Source organism: Nannospalax galili, unplaced genomic scaffold (genome assembly GCF_000622305.1).
Source record: "Nannospalax galili isolate Female #2095 unplaced genomic scaffold, S.galili_v1.0 scaffold383, whole genome shotgun sequence".
Classification (NCBI taxonomy): domain Eukaryota; kingdom Metazoa; phylum Chordata; class Mammalia; order Rodentia; family Spalacidae; genus Nannospalax; species Nannospalax galili.
This window is the reverse complement of record NW_008351346.1, coordinates 4,018,801-4,039,575: the sequence shown is the minus strand read 5'-3', so window position 1 is coordinate 4,039,575 and position 20,775 is coordinate 4,018,801. Positions and strand designations below refer to the sequence as shown.

Below are 20,775 nucleotides of genomic sequence, written 5' to 3'. Positions count from 1 at the left end.
AGAAAGAAAGAAAGAAAGAAAGAAAGAAAGAAAGAAAGAAAGAAATCAGTGAGTTCTTGGGAATGGACAACTCCCAAGAAATGATTTTAGGGATATTTGATAGGAACATTTCCTAAGTCTGTACAGAAATGTCCTAGGACCCTGCATTCCCACAGGCCTAGTTAAATCCTGTCCCTCATCCCAGTGATTTTAGCTCAGGCTGTTCAGAAAGGCTACTTGTTGCCAAGACTTCTCCTCCCCCTTCTCTCCCTCTTTGCCAACCCCAGCCTGATGCTACTAACCAAGGAGATTTGCCTCAACTCCCTTCTGTTCCCATGGCAACAGCCTCCTTGGAGGTCTTTGTTGTCTGCTAAACTTTGATCTTAGAGAGTGGCTGCTGCTGTTTCTCTCTGGAAGATTTACAAACAGAGGAAGAGGGGAAAAAGAACTGGGGAAGAAGAAAGAAAAAGTTTACTCCTGGCAGAAGGGATAGAAAGAATGAATTAGGGAGCCAGCCAAGCTCTGGCCCTAAGCCTTGGAGGGACTCCTTTGGAATGTTGCACCCACATTTCATTTGTAGACTTGACCATGCCTTGAAACTGTGTAGATTCCCTGGGCAGGGTGGAAACATTCTACTTCAGCACAATCTTACACTTTCAGCGTTCCAGAGGCGCTGAGATAACCCCACAGACTCCCATGAGCAGAGGGGCAGAAAATGAGTAGATTTTTCTGGTCTGTGGCCCTAGTGTCTTTCCCCTGAAGCTCTCTGTCCCAGCCCTCACCTGCTCTGCCTTGAGCTTACCAAGATGCCTCTTTTGGGCTTGCTTTCATAAAAAATAAGAAAAATATGTTGAAAAGATGGTAGAGGGGGAATAGCCATGGAAGTCACTCAGGCATCAACTAGAATCTGATTCCCCTCAGTGACTGCAGATAACAGGTAGTCTGCTGAGGTGGAGAAGGTTACAGTTCCTCCAAAGACTTGAATCCATGCCTTTTGTTCCATACAAGAGCTTCCTTTAGCTTTAAGACCTTCACTGTGCAATCTTGCCCTTTGATAGGAACCACAGAGTGGATCAGTATCTTCAAGTATAATTTCTATTTACATTATGCTTTAATTTTTAAGGAGTATTTTTAGCTATACCCTATCACACATAGAATATAAAATACATAAATGACACTGTTTTGTCCCTATCAATTTTTGTGTCTTTTGGTGAAGATAAAAGCTACAGTTTAGAAGCAATGAAGGAACAGAAAGAAAGATTCAGTTTGGTTAGTAAATAAATATCTAGGATACTGATTCTCAAGAGGGAGGTATTTTGTCCTCCAGGAGACATTTGACAATGTTTGGATATATACTCTTGCCACATTTGTGGGGGACTATGGCCATTCTACAGAATAAGCCAACTCCTTTATGCACAGCCTTCTTATCTGGGCTCTAAATGTCCATAGTGGTAGGTAAAAGTCTATTTGGATATTGGATATGGTCCAATATGAACAGCAGAGACTTTGGGGTCAGACATCCCTGGACTCGATATTATAGTGTGAGCTCAGTTTCCCTAATCTGTAAAATAGGAGAGGGGTCATGAAAGTTTCCTGGAAGACCGTTGTGAAGATTAAAAGGCACATAAGAACACAGAAGGTATTAGTTCCTTCTCCTGCCCTTGCCATTCCCCACATGTCCCCCACAGTGTGTCATCCCTAATCTCAGGGAGTCCTTAGGGAAATCTGTCTTGAGGGGCCTTAAGCACAGTCCATGGACAGAGGCCTTAATTGGCCATGTAAGAATTGGCCCATGGGGCTGAAGGAATGGTTCAGCAGTTAAGAGCACTGGTTGCTCTTATAGAGGACCCAGGTTAGATTCCCAGCACCCACATGGCAGCTAACAACCATCTGTAACTACAGTTGCAGGGAATCCAGTGCCGCCTTCTGACCTCCATGGGCACTTCATGACACGAGTGCACTTGCATACATGCAGGAAATACACTCATACACATAAAATAAAAATGACAAATAAAATAAAATATTAAAAATAGAATTGGCCCATTGTGAATAGACTCACATTTTCTCAATAACATCTGAGCTATGTCTTCTTTGGTGACTGTAATCAACCCTATGGAAATCTTCCTGATAGTGGATTTGGGGAACTAGGACCCAGTCCTGCTCTTGACTTTGGGTTGCCACATTTTGATTGCTAGTGGAAGCTCACATCTTCTGTGTGGATGCCCTTAGCCAGCCAACTACAGGGATTAGATCACATAGACCATTCAGTGATGTTTGGAGATGTTTGGAGAAGACCTACATTTGGATTAGGATCTGGGTGAGCCCAGGAAGAGGGTGACATTATAATTTATCATCCAAACTATGGTACACTTAATAGTGAAAGGTTGAAGGGATTTTAAAGCTATTTATGGTCAGATCAGGGGCACACCCTGGTGTTTTCCTGGTAAGCTGGTTATGGTGGTTACGGATCTCAAGGGTCTCCTGAGGTTTGAAGAAAAGCCCTGTCAGCACTCTCCTTGGCCGGCCTAGCCCTTGCTGCTGGCTAGCATTTCGTTTTTTAAGACCTATGCATGTGCGCACACACCTTCTTTCATCTACTGAATCAAGCCAAGGGGCCAGGGTAAAGATGGTGCCTTCACAAATAGAAAATACGCCTTAAGATTTTTGGTCTGTTGCAGCTCTTCACTGTCCTGCTTCGTTAAGAAAACAAGTGAGGTGTGGCAGGCCCTCTTCGGGTCCCCAATTCCGCAGCCACCCGGGCCAGCCTGGGGCCTCTCCTCCGCTCTTTCCCCTCCCTCCTTGCATGCATCCTGCAGCCCAGCTCACTATTTTTGCCTCACTTGTTGCTCATCCCTGTGGGAGGAACTCGGCCTCCAATTAGCGCGCATTCCTGACCGCCTCGGTTGCCGTGGTTACCCCAGGGAGGCGCTGGAGCAGCTGGGTCAGCCCTCGCGTTCATTGTGGTCCAGGCCCGCGCTGCCCGCCGTGGGGGAGGAGACACAGGGCCAGCGCTGGAGTGGGTGGCACCGCGAAATCGGCTCAGCCTGGGGAGGAAAGAATGGCAGCCCTTGAAAGCCGGTCAGGAGACAGTTGTTCCATTTTTCTCCAAAGCCAGCTGCCGCTATTCAAGCGTGCAGGTTTGGTTCACAAGGGGGGCTGTGCCTTGGATTCTGCTGAATTGGCTTCCCAGGAGAAGGCGCTGGGAAAGGATCCATGTGGAAGCCTCTCCTTCTAAGAGGGGTCTGGCCACCGGGGAAAGGGCAGGAACGCTGGGCATCGAAGACTGGCAGGCTGTGCACCCTCCGCGCCTGCCAGTGACTTCGGGGCCTCCTCTGATTAAGGAAAGTAGCCGTCCCAGACTAGTATCTAGTCTGTCGGATGTCTTCGTGCTGCTCTGTTATAAGGAGCACTGTAACGTAACGCGCAAGAAATCACACTGGGCCGCATGAAACTCAATTTCTTCCCTCCTGGTGTCCCACCCTTCTTGACATCATTTCTGAGTCAAATCTAGCTGTCTACTGCATTACATCTCAGGCCCAGTCGAGCATATCATAATACTAATATTTTCCATCCATTCACTCCTGGGTGTAGGAGGTTGGACCATTATAGCTCTTTGCATAGGCTAAGAGCCTTTGCAATCATTTTTATTATAGTTTATTAGTTTGTAGCAGCGTGGTGGATGCCTTTTAATGAGATCTACTGTGTTATGATGTATTTAGTCATCATTTTCTAGTTATACCTTTAAAAGGTGCTGAGAATTTCAACCATCTCCAACATTTTCTACAGCCAACAATTATACTTTAATTACATAAGTAGAGCAATTCCACAAACACTAGCAAGCAGACCCAGGTCCTGTTCCTAGCTTGATCAATAGTCACTTATGTGACTTTGGTTAAGATTCTTAACCTCTCTGGTTTTCTGAAAATATAAGGCATGTAAAGGAATGGGGCAGCAGTAAGGACTATACTCTGTGGTCCTTTCCAGCTATAAAATTTGATTCTAGAATTCCGTGTAAATAGAAGTCAGTGTCTTTGGCTAAACTTACAATCATTGCCAAAAAGCCGGAAGCATTTATTAACAGTTAATTGCAGATGGTTGGATAGTAGTGAGACAATTCACTGTCAGAATTATTTTCCTCCAAGACTATAATTTAAAGTGAACTAAAATATAAAAGACACAAAAAGAAATAAACACATGAAATGCTTAAATATATAGTTTATAAATATATGTAAAGGGAAGGGAGGTACTATCCACATTTGTGACAGTCATAAACTATATTTATTGGAAGCATGGTTGCCATGGGAATATAGAATAAAATCAGGTGTGTGTGTGTGTGTGTGTGTGTGTGTGTGTGCGCGCGCGTGCCCTTGGGAAATTTCTAATGTGTGTGTGTGTGTGTGTGTGTGTGTGTGTGTGTGCGCGCGTGCCCTTGGGAAATTTCTTATCTATGTGGGATTTTAAATAGCCATAGAAACAACCCTTAAGCAAAGCCATAGAAAACATCTTTACACTTACAAGGGCCAGAGATAGACATGTGCTATTCTCACAGACATAGGAAAGAAATATTTTGGAGGATTCGGAGCAGAGAGAACAGAGGGTGGATACAGTACAGCCCTGAAGATGTATCCAGAGCATCTGAGGAAACCTTGGAAGCAGATGAAGCTGAGATGTATGTTGAACATAAGGGAGAAGCAGGGAGCTTCAAGGAACTGGGAAGAAAGGCATTCATCATCGCCCTAAAGATAAAGTTCACTTGCATGGTGTCTTGGCATGCCCAGGAGCTCTTCTAGTTACTATACTCTAAGAAATGAATAGAGAGCAGTGTGCTCTGGGCATCACAAGGATGGAAGAGGTACTATTATCCCACCTTTGCATGAGTTTCAATGCACTAAACACCCTGCCTGTACTCATGAAGTGCTGAGGAGGCAGATGTATTCTCTGGAAATAAGTTTCTATGAAAGCTAGAACTTCTGCAGCTTCATTTGCATTTTGTAGGCTTGAACTATCAGAACTTGAAGTATAAGTAGAATAGACAAAAGCAGTATTTGGGGGTAAATTTTATATTCATACCACATCTCTGTAATAACTTCTTTAACAATACGCTAGCCTGGCATATTTTCATGGGGTGGGATGGAGTGATGCTTCCATTCTCTTAGGTAGAAAGATGTTCTAATGTCTGGAGGACACTCTTGGCATTGAACATTGACTCCAGAGATGCTGAATACGTTGCTATACATAGAATAGTACTGCATGGATGAATTGAAACTAAATAGATCCTTCATCCTTTTTATTATTAAGAGCGTACCCCTCTGAATTGGGTAGAAGGTACTATAATGGGAAGCAAATCAGAAGCCTTGCCAGAAGCCTAGCCTGCCAAAGCCTGAGAATTTACTACAGGAAAGCTTTGAAGGTCCTGCTGGGTGAATGAAGGACCTCCTCGTGCTGGGCTGTGAGATGGTAAGCTTAGGGTGCAGTCCTTGCTCTAAAGGGGTTTCCATCTTATTATTGGAGGTAAGCATACGGGAATCACTGTAGCTGAGATGTAAGTGCTCCAGTGAGGGCGTGTACAGTGATCCTAAGGAGCATGGAGGAAGGAGCATCTTCTCATTACAGTATTCATACAGGGTTCTATGAGAACATATTTCACAGTCCTAGAGACCAAGTGGTAAGGACTTGACAAAGAGGTACAAATGCTTGTTTTAGTGAAGAAGGTAAGGAACGTCTACCTTGACCCTGGCTACCAAGAAAAGAACACTAGAACTTTGGGAGAAATGCCACTAGGAAGTGTGCTGCGAAATGTTCAAAGACAATGCTATGAAATAGAGAAATGGGAAGTGAGATAAGGACTACTGTGTATGGGGGAAAAGCCCCATGACCAGATCACTTTCGATGTTAAAAAAGAAAGAAGAAACTAAGGAGATGGCTCAGTGGGTAACAGTACTTGCTGGGCAAGCATGAGGACCAGAGTTCAGATCCCTAGATCCCATGTAAATGCCAGGTGGACAGACTGCTGTAATGCCTACACAAAGGAGGCAGAGACAGAGAGGCTCACCAGAGTAAGCTGGCTAGCTGGAGTAGGCAAATCAGCGAGCTCTGGTCTCAAGTAAGAGATCCTGCCTCAAAGTATAAGGTTGAGAGCAATTTCAGGAATACTTAATGTCAACCACTGGCCTCTATAGGCATGTGCACACAGGTGCACACATACACACACGTGACCCCAAGCAGAACTGAACACGTATATACACATGAACAATAAATGCACAAAGACAAAGGAGGTTGACAAAAACAAATGTGGAAGAAGAAAGTCCTTTGATGTGGATAGATCTTGTGACATAGAGACAGGTAACTAAAATGGGGTTCTGTTGTTGGATGAGCTGAATGGATGTGGCTAAACTAAGCCTCTCAAGGGACCATGTTCTGTTACTTCTTCTGTCTCTACCTGGCACAATATACACTTCTTTGCTGAATGAATGAATGAATGAATGAATGAATGAATGAGTGAGTGAGTGAGTCAGAGATCTTCCAGAAGTGAATTTGTTTCCAGGAATATGTATAAACAGCGCAACTGGGGAAAACTTCAAGGTAGCAGGGTAAGGAAACAGCTGAATTAGACAGTTATGACAGATACATAAATTGCTTCATTCACGGTACTTGTTTTTAGTCTGAGCATTCAGCACAAGGTACCTGAACATGTTTGGCTGTGGAGTGTATGACATCATCCTATGAAACTGTCACTTGTATGTGTGCATGTACAAACTCTTAGTATGCCCGAGTCATTTGGTTTATTCATGTGGAAATTTCTTTAAAGTAATAGATTTTGCAAGGTTTGGGGAAAACTAGTGCTTACATGAAAACTGTATTTTGTACTGATCGTTTGAGCTTTGGTTTGAAAAAAGTACAGCTTTCTGTCTATAGGGTCTGCTTTCCATCCTTTTCTCAGACATTAAAGTGACTTGTAATTGCCACTCTTAAGCCAAATCCTGGAAGAATAACAGTGATTCACAAGTGTGGTAAAGTGCTGCTGAAATCTGGGATGTATTAACTGCTATTGTTTAGATACTTGAAGATCAGACTTCTTTGGTGTGATAGAAGAAAAGACAGCACATTTATAACTGGTAGTAGCATTTCTTAGGAATTCTTAGAGAAGGAGCTGGAAGCAAAATGCTTTTCAGAAATATAGAATTCTAGCATAAATTCATTAAAAAAATGCCTTTAGCTCCGATAAAATAAAAGTCGATAGCCTATAGTGTAAAAGCCAGAGAGCTTGGCACTTTTCACTGCTGTTGATATAGTGGTGTTGTCTGATATCCCCAAACTCCTATTATGGACTGAATTCTGAAGACATTTAATTTCACCTACTTTACTGCAAGACTCTGTCACCCACACTACCCTGGGGCTAACCACTCAAGTGCATTATGGGAAGCCCTCATCTCTGGAATAACCATTACTGACTGTTGCTTCAGGGAAAATGAGAAGCTTGATGTAGGTCTCCCTATAGGAGTGACAAGCTTAGTGAATTTCCTATCCATATTTATGACACATTTTCACTCTAGTTTATATTTTTTCAATCAAAAATGAAAACATCTAGAATGAAAAATAAAAGCCCCTTCATCGTTCTCCTGCAATACCCATTCTAGCTCCCAAGCAAGAAAGGCTATGAATGTGAAGAATGCAGGGGATAGTACTGTTACCTTGAAATCTTAATTTGAACAGTGGTTCCTAGAGCTTATATTCACTATTATTCTGCATGTGAAAGCAATGTTGGAACACCATCAAGCTAGCCCAAACAGCCTACTGGGAAATTCAGCTTTTGTGTTTTTCCTCCCATAAACATGTCTGTGTATACATACCTTTCAGAGGTTGCAAACTCGTTTCAAAAATATTTTATTTGTTATGATTAACTTTTATTTTATGCGTATGAGTGTATTGCCTGCATGCATATATGTAAGTGCACTCATGTCATGCCATCCATGCAGAGGTCAGAAGAGGGTGTTGGATCACCTGGAACTGGAGTTATGGATGGTTGTTAGCAACCATGTGGGTGCTGGGAATGGAACCCAGGTCCTCTGAAAGAGCAGCCAGTAATCTTAACTGCTGAACCATCTTTGGCCCTGAGGTTGCAAACTCTTGATCTCAGGGTTTTGTGCAGTTCACAGACACAATTTACTTGGTTTGTCCACTATTTTTTAAACATATGAATTAGTTCCTCAACATTGGAAAATTAGGATATTTTGCATAAAATCTGGGATCTGGTAAACTTGAATAAGATGACTTGACTGGGGCTGTAGAGATGGCCCAGTAGTTAAGAGCACTGGCTGCTCTTGCAGAGGACCTGGGTTCCATTCCCAGTTCCCACATGGCAGCTAACAACCATTTGTAACTCCAGTTCCAAGGGAATTCAACACCTTCTTCTGACCTCTGTGGGCATTGCACGACTCTGGTGCACTTACATACATGCAGGCAATATACTCATACACATAAAATAAAAATAATAAATAAAATTTTTTAAAAAGATGACCTGACACATTCCCACAGGGCAATAATTGACTAGAATTGTACGGTAGTGGCCTCCTAGCAACACTGCCATTTGCCACACCCCCACAGTTCTCCATGTATCACATATATCCAGCTGTGCTCATTTGAATCACTGGCTGGTCCCTCTAGACATGTGAGTTTGAAACCCCTTTATTGAGTATCAGATTTGAGAACTAAATATAGATAGGGTGACCATACCATTAATTGTCCAAACTAGGATACTCTGCAAGCCAAAAAAAAAAAAAAGGGCTATTAATAATTACCATAAAGGACGGGAGAGAGTACTTGCTGTTCTTACAGAGGACCTGGGTTTGGTTCCCAACACCCACATGGTGGCTAACAATTGCCTGTAACTCCAGTTCCAAGGTATCTAACACCCTCTTACTGCCTCCATGGGCAGTGTATGCAGGAGGTGCACTTATATACATGCAGGCAAAACACTCATACACATAAAATAAAAATAAATTTAAAAAATAATTGATGCCTGGTGGGTTGACCAGACTCCATGGGATAATACACACCCAAGAACATTTAGAAAGCACAGATTAAACTCAATAGGACCTTTAAGAAAACTAGCCAGCCATGGGGCTGCATACCTTTAATCCCAGCCTAATAAAAGCTGGTCGTGGTGGCGCATGCCTTTAATCCCAGCACTCCAGAGGCAGAGGCTGGTGGATCTCTGTGAGTTCAAGGCCAGCCTGGTCTACATAATGAGTTCTAGGACAGCTGGGGCTACAGGGAGACCCTGTCTCAAAAAGACAAAAAAAAAAAAAAAAAAAAAAAAAAAAGACCAAAACTGAAATAAAATAAAAAGCCTAATAAAAAAAAAACTAATAATAGACATGAAATTGGAAGGGGTAGTGGGGAGGGGGTGGAGATGAGGGAGGAGGTCTGAATGTGATCAAAATACGTTGTATGAAATTCTTGAAGAATCAACAAAAAATAATAGTTACAGACCATAGACTTAAATCTGACTGTTCCAGAAAAAGCAAGACATGTGGTCTCCTTACACCACAACATTCAACTTCTTACTTTTACTATGAGAAAATTGAGCCCAAGAAAGGGAGGAATTGAGCAAGAAAAAGAGGAAGCTTTCCCGACTTCTTTGACTCCCTGTCCACTGGGTTTTTTAACTAACATAACAAGTTCTTTGTAATAGATGTGAATGCTATATCCTCTTTGGATATATGAATGTTTTAATTATAACAGCCAGATGCAGTGACAAACATCTGTAATCCAGGCATTCAGAGGCTGAGGCAGGACTGTGAGTTCCAGGCCAGCCTGGGCTACATAACAAGACTGTCTTAAGAAACTCAAAATGAATGAATTCATATATATATATATATATATATATGGAGCTATATGCATACATACAATCTATCTATCTATCTATCTATCTATCTATCTATCTATCTATCAGTCATCACCTATCATATGGCTAATGCCCTGAGACAGTCTACAATTGGTAGTTTATATAAACAATGACATTTCTATTATGACTCTAATTAGTGATGTGGCCCATAGCACATCCAGAGATGTTTTAAACATTGGTAGACTTGAGATCTGCAGAATAAATGCAAGCAAAGCTTTTCATTTAATGAGATACAAGAGATATATTTAGAAATACTAATTGTCTAGAAAAATCTCACAACATATCATTAAATATCTGATAAATGGTTTGTTAACAAACCTTGTACATTGATTACTTGATTATTGGCTATTGCCTGGTAATGAACATTATGTATTCAAGAGATGTCTAAGGTCCCAATTTCCTAAATATTTGGCCATCTGTTTATTTCCTTGTTGAGTTTCTAAGACATAGTTCTAGAGAACACTGAAGACAAGTTTAAGTGCTTTTAATCACTTGCTCAGACTTTGGTCCCAAACCTCTGTCTCTCTTACCTGGGGAGTTGTGTGAGCCTTAGAGGTACCTTATAGCCTTTTGTAATGGCATAGGCCAAAATCTAGTCTGAGAAGCCACCTTCAGGACACCTTTCTTAATGCCCCCTTGGCTCTCCTTCTAAGAGACCTTGCAAACAGCAGAGCTATCTTACCATATCAGCTATGCAAGATGGAGGATAAAGAAGCAAGCTTTTCTTGCCAAGGCTTGCTATAGCAGACTTGGCCTAAATCATCACCCTACAATAATTTAATGTTGGAATGTGGGTGTTGTTTTCCAAATGTGAGACCATCATCCATGCAGGAGGTTTGACCAGGATGCGTGTTACCATAGTGGCCTCTTACATTTGAGGAAAACCAAGAAAGGTAGAGCAAGCAAAGATCCCTTTAACCCTCTTTGCTACAGTCTTTCCCCAGCAACTGTACCCTCCGCTAGTGTCCCGAAGGTTCCTGGTTTTAATTGTTTGTTTGTTCTCTTGTTTTTTCTTTGACTTTTGTTAGACTTGCTTTTCAGTGGAGTGTCATATAAGGAAGATAACCTGTGGCTAGCTATGACTTACAGACTCAAAATATAAACTATACATATAGGTACCCTTTTATATACCTCATCAACTTTAACAGGAAAAAGTTGTTTTCTACACTTGATCTTAGCTAAAAGGCAATGAAGCTGTTTTCTAAACGAGCCAAATCCATATGCATATGTTTTGTTTTATTATGGAAATAGGGCTGTGAATGGATATATGAAAACTTACAACATGGATTTGTGCATGTGCATATGTGTGTGTACATACATGTGTTCATGTGTGTGTGTTTTAAATCTAGACTATCAGTACTTCTAAGTGTACCTCTTGCATCTAGTTAAATGAGAAAATTTGCTTGTGTTTACTCTTTAGATCTCAAGCCTACCAATGTTTTAAACATCTCTGGATATGTTGTGGTCCAGATCACTTATTAGATTCATAATAGAAGTCATTGTTGATATAAGCTACAAGTCTGTAGACCCATATAGCACAGCTATTCAATAAATAGCTGCATGTGATTACTGAGCTCTTGAAATGATAATATGTTGTGGATACTGATAAACGTGAAAAAGATAATTAATTGTTTCTGTTTCTTTGTGCTTTTTCAATGTAATCATTGAAAAAACCTAAAATGACCCATGTTGCTGGCATTGTACTGCCATTGGATGGTGCTGTTCTGGAGATGCTTGTCACACACCTACATGGAGTAAGATTTAACAGCATGCTGTAGGTGTCATAGTGACCTTTTATCATCACAAATCACAGAGGAAGGAAGTTTGCTACTTGCCTCCTGGTGCAACTTCGTAGTTTATTAACAAGGCTTCAGAGAGTAATACCACAGGCCTTGATATGAGACTACAGAGAGAACATGCAGAATATCTTCCATAAATCAGGTCAATCTCCTCCCTCACATCTTCCGGCATTTTATTTCCTGCACAACTCTTTGCTTCCTGGACTCCCTGAGAGGCACCTGTTCTGACACCAGCCTTTAAGCTTCTATGCCATATCACGCAGAAGGCACTTGGGTACATACAATGCCAGCTGTGGGTGCCATATGGAAAAGCCATACCATATACATATGTACAGGGTATTTATGAAGACAGAAGGAGTGTAGAGGAGTGTGTAACCAATCTAGCTTTATCTTTTCCTTGCCTTTGAACATTTTAATCATTGAAATATCTTTAAGGCCATAAATAGAATCATGTAGCTAGTTAATTCTCAGTTAAAACCAAATATGTACTTTTGTTTTTGTATGGACATAGGACTGTATATGGATTGTATGAAAATGTAGATTGAATGTTTAGCTACAGATACATTTGACTTTGTACCGAAGTGTGTGGAGAGGGCTGCAGGAATGAATGGAGATGGTATATGTCAATCTGTTCACGCAGCGTTTCTCATATGAAAGCAGAGATTCCCTTTTCCTATGAATGCTGGAGATGAAGTTCCATTTCTGCTTCCACCTAGCTTAAGCGCACACTTCCCTTGCATGGCTACCAAATGTGATATGCATGGTTATCCCCTCTAACTGAGCCCAGCCTTGATGATGGCTGTCTCCTACCAAAAGGAGCACAGAGCAATGGCCCCAGGAGGGCACAGCACCAGTGGGCGCAGGTATCAGGCTGCATTTTTCCTTTGGAGTAACCTCTTTCCTTCTTCTTTTCCTTCCACTTCTTCTAGGCAGGACAGGGCTGCTTGCTGATCTCTTGCCCAGTTTTGCTGTGGAGATTATGCCAGGTATTCAGTCATTTAACTCTTCATTTATCTAATTTGTTCTTCTTCCATCTGTCTGCTCCTGCATTAGTCACTAATTACTTGTTTTATTTATTTGCACATTTGTCTATATAATATTTGTTGTCTTTTTCCAGAATGAAGTAAGCCCCTTGGATAAACCTTTTGTATTCCTTCTGATCCTAGGTCCTAAAAGAATAGGCTGAAGTGGGGTCCCAATCCCTTGTTGTGAGGCATGTGGTATCTTTTGTTATCTTCAGGTCCATATCAGTATATCACCGGTACACAGATAGCTAGATAGTTATAAGTATTTGTAACAAAGTCATCATTTATCTGCATTCCTTATTTCCTAAGTTATATGCTTACCTATTCATTATTATATAATCTTGCAACTCTGAAATGCCTTTTGTAACATTATCAAAAATCCTTTGCAGCCTTAGGAAAACCATGAGCTCCTCTTCTCCCCACCCCAAACCACACATTCTGAGACCTGTATTACTGATGTACTCAGATCCTGAAAGTCCATAGTTATCCATGGACCATATGTCAGAAGCACTTGTCCTAAATACATATTTGTACCTTTTACTGTCGTTTCAGTCCAGAAAAGCCAGTTTAGTGCTTTGCTGTAGCTTATAATTGAAGGAGGTTTGGGGAGTAGTGAAATTGAACTATGGAAGGGATGATAACCATAGAAAGAATAGCAAAGGATATGATCAGCCTTGCCTTTGGAGAGTTTCTGTTTGGGGCTTTTTTTTTTTTTGAGATAGGGTCTCACTATATATCCCTGACTTGCCTGGAACTCACTATGTAGACTAGGCTGGCCTTGAGCTTGCCTCTGCCTCCCAAGTGTTGGGATTAAAGGCCTGTTCTGCCACACTTGACCTTCTTCCAGAATTTTAAGGGTTTTCTAAATAGCAGCAGAGGGATAAAAAATATTCCTGGTCAATTGGTTTTGAGTTGATTCAAGGTTTTGTGGTGGTTTTTTTGTCTTTTTTGAGACAGGGTCTCCTTGTAGCCCCAGCTGTCCTGGAACTCACTGTGTAGACCAGGCTGGCCTCGAACTCACAAAAATCCGCCTGCCTCTGCCTCCCAAGTGCTAGGATTAAAGGAGTGTGGTACCACGCCCAGCCGTTGATTGAAGTTTGAAGAAATGTCCAGAGTCTTCAAAATTTAGCCTCATTAGTTCCTCTTCTATGAATTCTTTCTGTCCATTACCTTTAGCTGGCCAACCAAACTCAGACATTCTCCTTATTGACATTGCCCTCAAGGACACAGATGGAAATTCTCTTTGTAACCTCCTTTATCTAAAGTTCCCTCAATTTGTAAGCATTTATTCACACACACAAAAATGTCACATTGAATGTTTCAAAGTAAAATTTGTATCTTCCAGACCCAAGAAAGAGTTTCTGTATTTTATATCTAGCCCTAGTCACCTGAATTTCCCTCCCTGTGACTCTAAGAATCCGTTCACAGATTTATTTATTCATCTATTTATTTATCAAGACAGGGTCTTGCTACATAGCCTTGGTTGTCCTGGTACTTACTGTGCATCTCAAACTCACCTTGAACTCAGAGCAACCCTCCTTCCTCTGCCTTCCAAGTATGGGGATTGCAGGCTTGTGTAGCCAAACCTAGACAGATAGTGTTCTTTTGTTTCTTAAATATACCCTGCTGGTCTCTTATTCTTACCTTCCTCCATTCCCTGTTGCTGATCTAAACTATCGCTATGTTCCTTTCTCCCTGCACCCTTCCTTAGTTATGTTACTGCTAAGGCCTAGGCTAAAACCTCATGCTATCTACTGTTTTCATCGAGAATGTTCTCCTGACCATTCAAGCCAGGCATAAAGCCTTCTCAGTCCCTACCTGAAAAGAGGTTGACCTGGTTCCCTTGACTGTTTTGCAGATGGATAAGTGGGAGACATTCAGAAAACATGATCTGTTTGTTTTCTCTCTGAGGAACTGATGTTCCAGTCAAAGGTCAAATGATTCAACCACTGTCATAAAATTCCTTATATATAAAAATCATATTTTCAAATTCCCAAATGAATAGTCATTTAATCGAAGAGATAATTAATAACAAAATTTTTAAGAAAAACAATGTATACTTGAAGCTCATTACAAAGGGATTTTGAGTGGATAGCTTTTTGTCATTTTGGTTTTTTGGTTTTTAAAGGACAGCATGGTTCATTGCCATCTGTCCAGATCTCCAGGGAGACAGTAGACCCCATAGCCAAGCCCAGTAGCTTGACATTGAGACAAGTCACCCAAAGGCCACAATCACTTTTATCTAAGCCAAATAGAATTTGCTCCCTTTTTCCTAATCTTTTGGATAAGTAAATTAAATAAATTTCATGTTTAGCCTCTGACAGAGCTATGAAAATCACAGAAGCTGAAAAACATACCTCACTACACTCATGTCAGCCTTGCCATTCATCAGTGCTCTGAGCCACTTTAATGCTTGTCTGCATGGTCATCCTGAGTGTGATCAAACCATACTCTGGGGATGGAGACAGTGTCATCGCTATGTGAAACCATTCCTCTTACTTTTTTCTAACCATAGATATCTGTTGAAGTATTACTAAGAGGTCTGGACTTCTACTCCAGTGCTAAGGGCAGGAAGGGCATCCTAGAGGCGATCACCCGGGGAAATAGATGAATTTGCACAGGGCCTGGACCATATAGGCATACAGCACCCCCACCCCAAAGACTTAGAGATTTTGTTTGTTTGTTTGTTTGAGAAAGGGTCTCACTTTGTAGCCCAAGCTGCTGTGATCCTTCTACTTCAACTTCTAGAGTATTGGGACTACAGGCATGTACCACTATGCAATGTCAGGACTTACATAAACAAGATTGGCTTCACAATAAAAGAAGGGCATTTATAAAATTCACCACTTGAGAACCCAGAATGCAAGGTCCCATCCCTCAGTTTGTTTTCTACCTTTGTTCTGACATAACCATAGGTAACTGAAACCTTTTACCTAGTGGGGAACCCCAAAGTCTCCTATCACAGTGCTGGCTACTTTAAGCATCCTGTGTGATATAGGTCACCTGCTTCCCTCTTCTCCCATGCCCCAGCACTTCTTACTTTCAGAGTTCCTTGTAAGTTTGGAAGCTCTTTTTCCCAGTTAGATGTGCTTTCTTCCTTCCTGAGGTCCTTCCCACTCACCTCTTTTATAGGGTGTGTCCTGAAGGGGGGCTACGTCGAGTAGATTTTTTTGTGTGTGCATCCTTCCAGAGTGGGTGTTTGTCGGCCTGGTACTCCTGGGAGTCTTCCTCTTCTTCGTGCTGGTGGGGATCTGCTGGTGCCAGTGCTGCCCTCACAGTTGCTGCTGCTACGTCCGCTGCCCATGCTGCCCGGATTCCTGCTGCTGCCCCCAGGCCTGTGAGTAGAGAGAGACCAATGGGGAGATGGAGTGATCAGAAGAAATGGTATTGCTCCATCTGACAGCTGTGTTCCCTGAGTACTTCCTCCACACCCCCTTACCTCATCCCCTTGAAGTTGATCATTCTAGACCCTCTCCTGTGTGGGCAGCCCCTGGCTTCAGGGGTGACCATTCTTGTTTCCCTCTTCACCTCCATGCACATCTCCATGCTGTTTATCCACACCCATCACTCCATGCATTTCTAATTCTTGTGGATATTGTGGATTAAAAGAAGGGCGGGTTTAGAATGGTGAGGTTGTGGAATGAAGCTGTGCCCTCTCCTTGGGGCATTCAAACAAGAGGAAACTTGCTCTGGCCCATTCCCCTTTGATGCAGAGGACATCCTCAATTTAATGAGTGGAATATGAAAACTGTGACTTATGGGCACCATCTAGCAGCCACCAATGAGATCTATTTACTCATATGAAGAAATGAGCCACAAAGTGTCCAGTCCTCATTTGGGGATTCACAGGTTCAGCTTACTAGCCAAGCCCACAAACACTGAGCTTGGTGTCCCAACCATAAACCAAATACATCTTGAACAAGCAAGGCGCACTCTGTCTTAGTATCTTTAGGAATGAAGAAGTATAAGAAGGAATTGGGTTATTGGCTCTGCTTTTGAAACCACAGAGCAGGGGCCATGTGCACACCCACTGCTTGCTTCCCTCCTCCTGGGAGCATCTCTCAACAGCCTTTGTGCTAAGCCCCCTCTAGAAGAGTTGAGGTTGCTACAGTGCTAGGTGGGGATGCTGCTGTGATCCCAGATCCACTTCTGTACTCATCTGCCAGATTCTAAACTCTGTAATTCCTCATATTGCCGCCTTTTCGTGGAGCTGGAGTGGTTCTGATGAACCTATTCAGTCCTGGAAGAAAGAGTACACACTTGTCCAGGACTTCCCTTGAAAGAATGAAACCTCAGGGATTTTGGGGTGTGAGGGTTATAGAGGGTGGGACTACATAATCTCTTGCTCTTCATCTCCCTCCACAGTGTATGAAGCAGGGAAAGCAGCCAAGGCCGGGTACCCTCCCTCTGTCTCCGGTGTCCCTGGCCCTTACTCCATTCCCTCTGTCCCTTTGGGAGGAGCCCCCTCTTCTGGCATGCTGATGGACAAGCCGCATCCACCTCCCTTGGCACCAAGTGACTCCACTGGAGGAAGCCACAGTGGTAAATGTAGTTCCAGACTGCACCACCCCATACTTGTCTTGAGCCCCACCCTCATTCCTTGCTGATACGTACAGTCAGTTCAGTGATGAATCTCTGGGACCTTTCCAGCTAGGGCAGATATCTTTTGGAGTGTACTTCAGGCTTTCCAAGGGCTGCAAGATACTCTGACCCTTTTTTTAGTGTTCTTAGTAACTAAAACTATAGGGGGTGGGGCATTTGCTCCTTGAATTTTGATTGTGTGACTAAATAGTGATCTCATGTCTACCTAGTGTTCAGGACTGTACTAGGCACTGTAAGGGACAGCACAATGTATAGCACATGCTTTCTCTTGACAAGGAGTGTGGCTTCATGATGAAGAGAATGAAACTTTATTAAGACAGTTAGATGCTGAAGAGTATGGTACTGAGTCCAAAGATGAAAGAGCTGGAGTGAGCACCGTCTTCATGGAGGAGGTGAGATCTGAGCTGGGCCTGGAAGGATGAGGAAGATTTAGGAAAATAGTGTGTGGGACTGCTGAGCATTCCAAAGCAGGAAGGTCAGTGTGGTGAAATCCCCGAGGCAGAAAAACACAGTATACAGCTTGTCAGACTGCCTGGAAGAAGATGGGAGGATTTGATGGAGATTAGGGAGGACCTTGCCACTTTTTCAAAAGAGCTGAGGCATGGTGGAGTGAGCAAGTGAGAGTCACTGCAGGCAGATTTTGGAGGTGAGAGACAGCAAGATAATAAGGCAAGTGGTAAGGTGGGGGAGGGGGAAGAGAGTGAGAACTAAGCTCTGAATATTATGTTCAGGTGTGTTATGTAAGCATCTGGTTTATGATGGAGACAGTGGGAATTGAAATGCCAAGGTAAATCTGAGAAATACTTGGAATGAAGCAAAGGAAGACTTCATGATGACCCCAAGTTCTCTAGTGCTGCAGATCATAGGCAGAAATGAAGTAACTGGCAAGGACTGATTAGGGTGAGGATTAGCTGTCTTTGGGATGAGAAGAATTTGTGTAGAGAAGAGAGGGATAGATATTGAAATACAGCTTTCCTGAAGGTATTTGAACAGGATTGCAAGGTTATGAAGGTCAGGACTGTATGCGTAGTCAATTTAGGTGGCTTTTCAGTCCCTACGTGTGGAAGGTGAGAAAGGGTACCCAGCCCACGTAATGAACTGTAAATGCCTGGCTGTGGCAGGCATGGATATCCTCAGTGAGTAATTGATATTTGTGTTTTTTTCTCTGCCCTGAAACTATTAGTAGAATTCTGACGTCTGAGACTGGGTATGAGTCACAGACTAAGAAGGAATAGCCACCTAATGATCAAGGACATGCAGGGAAGGCAAGAGAGAAAGACAATGTAATCCATTTCCCCAAAGAAGGAGCGGGCAAGGAAACCTTAGTGGAACTTCACTCATGCTTTTAGTTGCTATTTTCCTTTCTTATCTCAATCTTCTTTTTCCTTTCTCCTCACCAAACTCCTTTATTATCATAAAAAATAAGTCTTACTAATAAACTAGCAAATATTTACTCTTTTCTTTCTAGGCTCCTCCATCCCTGCTTGTGGTTTTGATCATTTTGGCCCTACCCTGGTAGCATACTAATCAACCTCAATTGGAAGTAGAAAAATGTATTATGACAAGAATTCCCAAAGTAAGGTAGTTGCAGAAAACTCATAGTTTTGTGGCATCCATGAAGGACAGAGTTCTTTTCATCTTTTGTGCTGTCCTTAATACCACCTCTGTCCTCACTGGCCAGTTCCCCTGGTGGACCCTAGAAACAGCAGTAGTTCTGGGTATTAAATGCCTTTGGAAAGATAGGAAGATGTAATTTATCTTTGCGCCACTTTTCCTAAAGTGAGGAAGCTTTCCCCAGGAGCTCTTCTCCCTTCTCCCTCCTGGCAGTTTAATCAGCAAGACTCGTGACACATGCCCATTTCTAAACCAGCTGGGTTTGAGTTCAAGAAGACTCACCTATCAGGCCTAAACACAGTGCGCCTTGGAAGTGAACAAAATCAGAGTTCTGTTAATTCAGAAGCCAGTGTTCACTACAGCTAGTTGGGGACTTTATTACCATTACGTGCCTGGTGGAGTCAGGAAAGAGTTCTTTGTAGTCCCATGGGTACATTTCTGTACTAATGACTGGAATTAGTGATGATGTTTGACTGATTTTCATTTAATGAAGTGGATTGGTCCAATGTAGATTATTCTTTAAAGAATGCTAAAAATGTTTTAAAATGCTGATTTATAAAAATACGAATTTAGTGTTTATAAATTTTTGTATGCTACTTGAATGTTAAAGTAATCATCTAGCAACACCAATTCTTCAGGGTGAATTTGCACACAATACTCTTTTGCACACTAGTTGGAAAAGGCATCTTTGATGATCTATGCATAGTAGAGCCTGTTGGTTACTGAATGAGAGATACAGAAAAGGCACCCTGATTCTTTTCCCCATTCTTCACAGCAACTACTCAAGTCCTTCTGTGTTACTCTAACAAAAGACAGGCTCCTCCTGGTCTACTCTAGACCCATCTCCTTCTGGTTCTCCCTGAATATCCACATTTTGCCCTGTTCCCACCTCACAGCTCTTTCATTTCAGCACTCAAAACTTGCTCAGACCTCTTCCATGAGAAGAGAACAATTTGCAAACACCCTGTACTTTTCTGATGTTGCTTCCCTGTCCCTTTTCCATTCCTCACAGCCAAACTTCTTGAAAGTGCCTTTAACATCTAATGTCTCTGTTTCCTCTTCTTTTACCAACTCAACTAGCTTCCATCTTGCACTTGTCAAGCTGCCTGATTGCTAGATCCAGTGGATGATTTTCGACCCTTACCTCCCTTGACTTTTCCAAAGCATTGGCCACCGATGACCCAATCACCTTTCTTTGTCTTTCTCACTCACCATCGTACTTATTTTTCTACCTGTCTCTGTTTACACTGATACTCTTCTCTGTGCATCCACTAGATGTTGCTGTACCTGTTCTGTCTGTAGCCCTCTCTCTCCAGCAAATCCTATACTCCTATCACTTTAGTCTCCTATCTACTCCTATCACTTTAGCCCTTGTCTGTATGCTGACGATTCCCATCATGATTTTCTAAGCTCTCTTCTGCTGCTGAGTCCTGTGTATCCAACTGCCTCTGAACATCTCCAGTTGGTTGTCTTACAGGCATTTAAACCTCAGCCTCTAGGAATTCAATTAATCAACTGCTTCCAAAAAGATTTTGCTTTTCTACTTCAAACTCTAGTCTACTTATCTCAGTGGGTGGCATCACTGTCTGCCTAACAGCCCAAATCAGAAGCAGCGTTTTCACTCCTGTTTCTTATTCCTTACCTCTCATATCCAGCTGGTCACCAAGTCCTTAGATTGAACTTTAGCCTTGAATTTGTTTCTTTTCCTCTATCTCTACCAAAACTATCTCAGTCCTCAGTGCCATCACCTCACATCTTGCTTAGTGAAATTACCTCCTACATGGTCTCTCCGCATCTACTTTTGCCTTGCTCAAATCCATTTTATTTCAGTCTACCCAGACCCCACTTA

General features: G+C 42.3%; 1 protein-coding gene across 4 annotated transcripts in view; it reads left to right on the top strand.

The window, feature by feature from the left end:
- Ildr2 (immunoglobulin like domain containing receptor 2) overlaps nucleotides 1-20,775 on the top strand; it is a 66,853-nt gene that overhangs the window by 27,208 nt on the left and 18,870 nt on the right. For 2 of the 4 annotated variants that reach the window (XM_008848245.3, XM_029553606.1), the window contains 3 exons: nucleotides 12,615-12,671; nucleotides 15,901-16,047; nucleotides 17,076-17,252. The exons of 1 other annotated variant lie outside the window; for it this stretch is intronic. In XM_008848245.3, the coding sequence (XP_008846467.1) occupies nucleotides 12,615-12,671; nucleotides 15,901-16,047; nucleotides 17,076-17,252 (381 nt within the window). The remainder of the gene's footprint in view (nucleotides 1-12,614; nucleotides 12,672-15,900; nucleotides 16,048-17,075; nucleotides 17,253-20,775) is intronic. One more of the 4 variants, XM_008848246.3, reaches the window with a different exon arrangement.